The 8060-nt window shown below is 46.0% G+C and overlaps 1 protein-coding gene across 1 annotated transcript in view; it reads right to left on the reverse strand.

The window, feature by feature from the left end:
* The window catches only part of WDR62 (WD repeat domain 62), a 55067-nt gene extending 47067 nt beyond the window's left edge, over positions 1-8000 (reverse strand). Inside the window, 3 exon segments of the mRNA XM_059666728.1 lie at positions 3684-3746; positions 4673-4764; positions 7725-8000. Coding sequence (XP_059522711.1) covers positions 3684-3746; positions 4673-4764; positions 7725-7862 — 293 coding nt within the window. The 5' untranslated portion in view covers positions 7863-8000.
* Between the last annotated feature and the right edge of the window lie 60 nt (positions 8001-8060).

Genomic DNA, 8060 nt, shown 5'->3' on the forward strand with positions numbered 1-8060 from the left:
ATAGGGAAATGGGGTTCTATAAAAGCAAAGGTCCCTTCTCCCTTAAACTCCAAACTCAGATGGGGTGGACACTGAATGGGGACTTTCCTTCCTCTCCCTCTACAACAGTGGGCTTCCTAAGACCCCAGCAGCCCTCTAATCCTGAGAAATTCAGATGCAGGAAATGGTACAGATCTGGCCTAACTATGGAGGTGGTGCTGAAGGGAGGACCCTGGCAGACAATCACACTGAGACAGCCACAGCATGTGCTCCACTGCTAATCGCTCAAGATGTTCTGGAAAACCTGTTGCCAATCAATATGCTTCTCTCTGATACTCCAAAATAGCCAGCACAATGGCTGAATAATCAGACTAGTTTGCACATTTTTTTGTAGCAAGTTTCATTGCTCCAAGAGTGCATTGTTTTTTTCTCTCTCTTTTTTTTAATGCTGTTTTTACATCTCTTCCTTAACAGTCTAGTAGTTGTCTCCTTCACATGAGTAAACTGGTGTGCAGATAACTAAGTAAGTCTTTCAGTAAGTCTCTGACAATCTTATAGAACATTTATCATCAACTCAACCCTCTGATGGCTTCCCATTGTTCCTACAGCAACAAAGGTAATTTGGCTACCTAATTGCAACTCACCCCTCCTTCCCCATTCACAGAATATCAGTTTTAATTGGGTTGGCAATGTCTCCAGCTAGAGTACATTTCCTCACTCACTTGTAGCTACACAGGTACAGCTACATGACTTAGTCTGGCTAATGAGAGGTGCTGTTGCAATTTCTAGGAAAGCTTCTCAAAGGGAATTCTGTCCTGCTCTCCACTTGTTCCCCTTCTGAAGAAAGTACATACAGCCAGAACTCCATCTTGGGTCAAGTGGTGACTTCAAGAACAGAAGCCTCACAATAAGCATGGTGGAACAGAAAGACAGAAGTGGGGTCCCTAATGCTCACAGAGACACCAGTCCCCTGGGTGTCCACCTCCACACTTATGTGCAGGAAGAACATGCCCTTGTGTTTAAACCATGTTCATTGTGGGTTTTCTATTGTCTGCAAGTACTCCTGACTATCATGTGTCCTGACCTTGTGCCCAGCCCTCTGTCAAATGCTATATGGGCATCAGTACGCTGATTCCTCACACACATTCCAGAAGTCAGGACACTCATTAGTCAGTTTTGAGATGAGGGAACTTCAACACAGGGAAGTCCCCTGCCCCAAGGACATCTAACCATACAGGGCAGAGGTTCTCAGTCTTGGCTGCATGTCAGAATTCCCTAGGGAGCTATTTATTTATTTATTTATTTATTTATTATATTTTATTGATTTTTTACAGAGAGGAAGGGAGAGAGATAGAGAGTTAGAAACATCGATGAGAGAGAAACATCGATCAGCTGCCTCCTGCACATCTCCCACTGGGGATGTGCCCGCAACCCAGGTATATGCCCTTGACCGGAATCGAACCCGGGACCCTTCAGTCCGCAAGCCGACGCTCCATCCACTGAGCCAAACCGGTTTCGGCCCTAGGGAGCTTTTTAAAAATGTCAAAGCCATGCTAAGACTAGTGAGTAAAAGTTTGGTGAGAAACAGGGTAATATCTGCAAAGTTTCAGAGAAGCAGCCCTAAGGGGAAAAGAGAGGCTTCATAATGGAGAAGCCTGGCAGACACCACCTTAATTAAGGGCTCAAAGTGAACACCACCAGTCATGAGAGAGATCAACATCATGAACTTCCTGATAGAATGTACTGAGAGGAACACAGCATTCTTTCTGAGGTGTTCCTGACAAAGATGTAGACGTGAATTTATGTATGAGGAAACATCAGACAAACCCAAAGGTTGGCATATTCTACAAATTACCTGGCTTGTAATCCTCAAAAGTGTCAAGGTCATAAAAGTCCTTGGAGGAACTGCTTCAGACTGAAGGCGACTAAAGAGACAATGATAAGCAATGCATAGTTCTGGACAGAATCCTTTTGCTATAAAGGACATTCTTGGGACAAATGGTGAAACCTGAATGAGGAGTAGATGGTAGTAATGTATCAATTTTAATTTCCTGATATTGTTGAATGTATTGCAGTTTTAAAGGACCACATCATTCCTCCCCGCCCAGGAAATACAAGCCGAAGTATTTAGAGATACAGGGACATCATGCTTCCAATTTACTCTCTAATGATTCAGAGAAAAATTAATATATATATAGACAGAGAATGATAAAGCAAATGTGATAAAATGTTAACATTTGGGGAATATGGGTAAAAGGTTTACACACACTCTTTGCACTAGTCTTGTTAAGTCTAAAATTATTTTAGCCCTGGCTGGTGTTGATTAGTGGTTAGAGAATCAACCTGTGCACCAAAGGTGGAGGGTTCGATTCCCAGTATAGGGTGCATACCTGGGTTTCTGTTCAATCCCTGGCCCTGGTGGGAGCATGTGTGGGAGGCAACCAATCGATGTGTCTCTCTCACACTGACATTTCTCCCCCTCATCCCCATATCCTCCCTCCCTCCTTTCCAATCTCTCTAAAAATCAATGGAAATAATATCCTCAGGTGAGGATTAAAGAGTTTTAAAGTTCCCAATACCCAGGCTTCACTCCAGGCCAATGATTAGGCCTTCTCTGGGAGTGAGGCCCAGGGGTCAGGTGACTCTGAAATGCAGCTGGGTGAAAACCTCTACTCTGGTCACACCGCCTTCTAAGACAGACTCATCAGTGGTTGAGAGTGGACCCTTTCCATGCCATTTGTTGGGTGGCACAGTGATCAATCAACCCAAAGGCAGACCCCTGGACACCAACATGGGCCTACTCAGAGCTAAGGGCCTTCCCCAGTAACCTAGCAGTTAGAGCGATCTTTCTAAATCACATTCATTCATTCTTGAAAAAATAAGTGCCATCAATGTGCTAAATACTGCTCTAGGTGAAAGGGACATAGAAATTCACTAAGAGAAAATCTCTGCCCTCAGAGAACTCACACTATGGAAGGGAGAGAGACAGTAAATATCATTAGTGAGGAAATTTTGTTGCATATTGAGAAAGAAGTACCTTTTGTGGAGAAAAGTAAAACAGGGAAAGGAGACTGAGGGTGCTGGAAGGTTAGGGTGTAAAAAGCATATCCTTAACCTATAAATAAATGCCCTCCAGTGGCTTCTCTTTGCAGTCAGTATCCAATCCCCTCCCTAAGGCCCAGGTGATGTGGCTTCTGTCTGTTCCTGCCTTATCTCCCCCCACCCACACCTCTATTCCAAGCACGTGGATCCTTGGCTGCTCCTCAAACAACCCGAGGTTCTTAGACTTTGCCCTCTGCCTGAAATACTTTTCCCTCACCTTCACATGGGTTTCCCCCTCACTTCCTCCAGGTCTCAGCCTCAGGAAGGCCTTTCCAGAGCTCTCTGATATGGCTTATCCCCTACTCTCTGCCTATAAACCTTCCCTAACACATCCCTTGTCATTTCCCCATAGCAATGGTCACAGTGGGCTTGCTAGCCAATTGGCTTTAGTCTGTCTCCCTCTCTGAGCTGTCAGCTCTACAGAGAGCAAAGATTCTCATCTCTTTTGTTCACTGTTGTGACCCCAGCACCTGGGATAATACCTAACACAGAGCAGACACTTGGTTAATGTTGTTGAACTGATGGGTGAGTGAATGAATTAGTCACCTAATCACGAGCACTTCCAGGGTTCCACTCTTGCCCATGCCCAGGCCCCAGCCTACCTGGCAGTGTTAAAAATGTGCTGCTGCTTGTTCTCCTTGGGGTCCAAAATCACCACCACACAGCTGAGGAGAAAGAAGAAAATGTGCCCAAACTGAGGGGAGTATTGGGGTCCAGGGGATATTCTGTCCCCAACAGAAGAGAGCTCACACATAAAAAAGGCTCCCTCTGAGCAGAAGATTCTCTGTTTACCTCCTCTTTCCAGATGTCTATGCTGAGAATTCTAGGGCACTTCACATTTATCATTAAAACATTCTTAAATAGAAACCAACACTTCCTCTGTGGTAATTATCCTTCCAGGCCCTGGGCTAATAAAGACTTGTGTGCACAATCTCTTTAAATCCTTACAACTGCCAGAAAAGGTCAGGAATCTTCGTCCCATTTTATAGAGGAGGAAACTGAAGCCCAGAGAGGGGAAGTCCTTTGTCCAGGGCTATCCAGTAGGTCTGGGACAGAGTGGGGATGTGAATCTATACCTGTCAGATTCAAAAGCCCGCCCCTGTCCTTTATCTTGGATTGCTTACTTCCCCAAGACTAACAGATTCATGTTCATTAGTAATGACTATGGGTCTGCCCTGCCCTATGAGGGTTGGGGGGGGGGGGGAGGGTGTCCCTTTGGTGCCCAGAACAGTGTCAGACTAGATTGGTATTTGTGCAATATACAGTTGCACAATGTCCTTCAGTACTCTCAACAATCCAAGAGGAGGGTATCACTGTTTCTGTTTTATAACCATAGAAGCAGAGGCTCAGAGAGGGGCACATGGTGGACCTGGGACACAAATCCAGGTTGTCTGATATGGCTTGAGTTTTAATCACCTGTCTTTCCCATAATCACTGCCATCTCCCACCTGCAGTCACAATAAGGCTTTCATAGTGCTCACTACATGCCAGGTACTATTGTAGATACAGATGGAATCTTCTCCACAGCCCTCAGAGGTAGGGAACATTATCTGCATTCTACAGATGGAAAAACCAAGGCCCATCCACTCACCCTGCTAGGTAGGCCACGCGGCCTGTGCTGGGGTCACAGGTTAGGCCACTGCTGTTCTGGGCTGTGATGCCAAGCACCTTCTCCAGTGACACCTGCAGGGGGAAAGCCCAAGTCAAAAGCACTTACCCTCAGCAGGTCCCATGTGACACAGCCACCTCAGCCACCCATTCTGTTCTTGTTATATTCAACACACTCACTGAGCTTCTAAAGGGTGTCCCAAAATTCACGCAAGATTTGAATTTTACGCCATTTGTGCCGTAAAGTGTTGCCAACGGAAAAAAAAGATAGCGTGACAGCTGACACCGTTCAGAGTTATTAAAAATGGAGCGCTACACAAAAGAACAACGCGTTTTCACTGTTGAGCGATATTTTAAAAATAATGAAGGTTTGGCAGTTACAGTTTGCAATTTTCGTGCAAAATATGGTCAGAATAGTGATTTAACTTCATCAACTGTGAAGAGATTAATTAAAAAATTTAAGGAGACTGGATCAATTAGTGATCTTAAACACTCTGGCCGTCCTTCAACAAGTCGTTCAACACAAAACATTGAAGCAGTTCATGAGAGTGTTGCCGAGAATCCAGGGACATCAATTCGGCACTGTGGTCAAGAATTGGACATTTTGAGAAGCTCTCTACAGCGTATTCTCACGAAAGGTTTGCATCTTCATGCTTACGAAGTTCAATTGACTCAAGAACTGAAGCCTACTGACCACGCACAGCGAATAGAGTTCATTGAATGGATTATGGAACAACAAGTGGATACTGAAATTCAGCCACATTTATGCAAAACGGTCATGGAAAATTTCAACAAGAGTGCGTATGTGCCAGCAAAGCCATGGAGGCCATTTACCCGATATGCTATTCCATACATAACCCTATACTGTATACTTTATGAATCCATAAAAAATTTACAACTTTTAATTATAAACCTGTGTTTTCTACCAAAATTACTTCTTGCGTGAATTTTGGGACACCCTTTTATCATCATCTACCAGCAGCTAACATTTGTTTTCCTCAACATTCCTTTGACAAATACACAGGGCCAGGTTAAAGGCATAGCATGGTAAGGAAAACACACAAAAATCCCTGCCCTTCTGGAGCTCACATTCTGGTGGTGATGGGATGGAGGACATTCCAAAAAAATGAATAGAAAAAATATGCAAAATAGGTATCAGGTGATGCAATAAAGAGCAATAAAGAAAAAGCAGGAAAAGAAACTGGGAGCACAGGGTTAGGGAAGAAGGCCTCACTAAGAAGGTGACCTTTGAATACATTTTTAAGTATTTCATGTGGATGCAAGACTTGAAACCCCAAAACAATTCAAGGAAGAAGGCACTATTATCAGCCCTGTTTTACAGATGTGAGTAATTGTAATATCACCATTGAGGTCCAAGGTCACACACCAGCAGAATGACAAGCTGGAGATACAAACCCAGATAGTCTGGCTCCAAAGTCAGCACTTTGAGCCATGCAGGGAAGACACAGCAGTGAGCAAAAGTGAACACTGTCCATTCCCTCATCAAATTTATAGTATAGAGGTTCCACAAGTAAAGAAACAAGTTAAAGAAACAAGTGAACAATCACCAAACAAGGAAAATAAATGACATCAATTACCCAAAATTCACAATCATAACAGTAGTAGCTAATACTAACAGAGTTTTTGCAATGTACTAGGTGTTGTTTTAAGTGCTTAAGATATATGAGCTCACTTAATCCTCACAAATACTCTCTAACATAGTGGTCTCAACCTTGGCTGCACATTAGAATCACCTGGGAATTTTTTTAAAATCCTGATTTCTGGGCCTCATCCTCCAGAAATTCTTTGTTACTAATGATGAGGCCCAGAAATCAGGATTTTAAAAAGATTCCCAGGTGACTCTAATGTGCAGCCAAGGTTGAGAACCACTGAGGTAGACTATGGCAAACAGCCCAGACTCACCAAACACAAAGGCTAGGAAGTGGGAAAGAGCTTGGTGCCTCAGAAAACAGACAGCAGGGGAGTGAGATTGAACCTTTTTATGAGGGAGGATGGAGGTACCACCAGAGAGGTGGATAGGGGCCACGTGCCCAGGCCTTGCAGGCAGGAGTGGGTGATACAGCAGAGTGCAGCTTGTATCCATCCTTTATCGGGACTCTGTGCCAAGCAGGTCATTTCACCATTTTATTTCATCTCCCTGCAACTCCATGGTATGGTTACTGTTATCTCCATTACATAAAAACATACTTCATGGCTCAGAAAGTTAAAGAACGATTTTTTAAAATATATTTTATTGATTTTCCACAGAGAGGAAAGGAGAGGGATAGAGAGCCAGAAACATTGATGAGAGAGAAACACCGATCAGCTGCCTCCTGCACACCTCCCACTGGAGATGTGCCCGCAACCAAGGTACATGCCCTTGACCAGAATCGAACCCGGGACCTTTCAGTCCGCAGGCTGACGCTCTATCCAGTGAGCCAAACCAGTTAGGGCTAAAGAACAATTTTTAAAATTACTGCTGTGCTAATGGGATTCCCTCTACCTACTCTAAAATCACCGTTGTTCGTGTGTCTTAGAACTTCTGTAAGCCTCCCTCCAAGTAGCGCTGCTGAGATATTACAATTACTCACATCCTCACCATAATTTTGGGTGGCTATATGGAATAAGAATCCCACCTTGGTAAAAGGGAGAATGGAAGAGAAGGCGGGGGGGGGGGGTGAGGGAAGGCGGGGTAGAGCTGAGGAAGAGTTGGGGCAGCTCAGGCGGGGCGAGGTCAACAAAAGTGGAAGGGCCCAGAAAGACGTCTAAAGCCCGACGGAAATCGCATGCAGAAAGGTAGGCACCAGGGAGGAACCCAGGAATGCTCCCAGGGCTGAGGGTGGGGTCAGGGTATGAGGAGGGGCTAGAATGACGGCGTACCCGAGAGAGGAGGAGATGGGAAAATGGGAGGAACCTTGACGAAAGGGGCGGGGCTTAGGAACGGGACGGGGCCAGAGAGTCAAACGCCGGGAGCTGATAGGCGGGGCCAAATATCTAAGGGAAGGGCCTGGGAGGGCAGGGCAAGCGCTCCTTACCCGGTTCTGCACTGTGTCCTCGGGCGCCGTGGGGAGTCGCGTCCGCCGGCGGAGGCAGAGCGCTGGAGAGGGGGGCGGGGAGGACTGGCCTCTCCGCGCATCGTTCCGCGCGTAGCCTCCGGGCCCCAAGGCCGCCATGGTCGCACCGGAGCCGGGCGACCGTTACACCCAACTGCCGCCGCCGCCACGACCCTCTCAAGTAACGAACCGCAGCGGGAAAGCCAGCGCCGCCGCCCATTGGATGCGGTAGCCGCCCGTTTGGCCAATCGCAGGACTGCCGGGCGGTGCTTTTGACCAATGAGGAATAAGAGGCGGAGTGGAGCGTTTGGCGAGGTG

The sequence above is a fragment of the Myotis daubentonii genome, chromosome 15 (assembly GCF_963259705.1).
Source record: "Myotis daubentonii chromosome 15, mMyoDau2.1, whole genome shotgun sequence".
Taxonomy (NCBI): Eukaryota; Metazoa; Chordata; class Mammalia; order Chiroptera; family Vespertilionidae; genus Myotis; species Myotis daubentonii.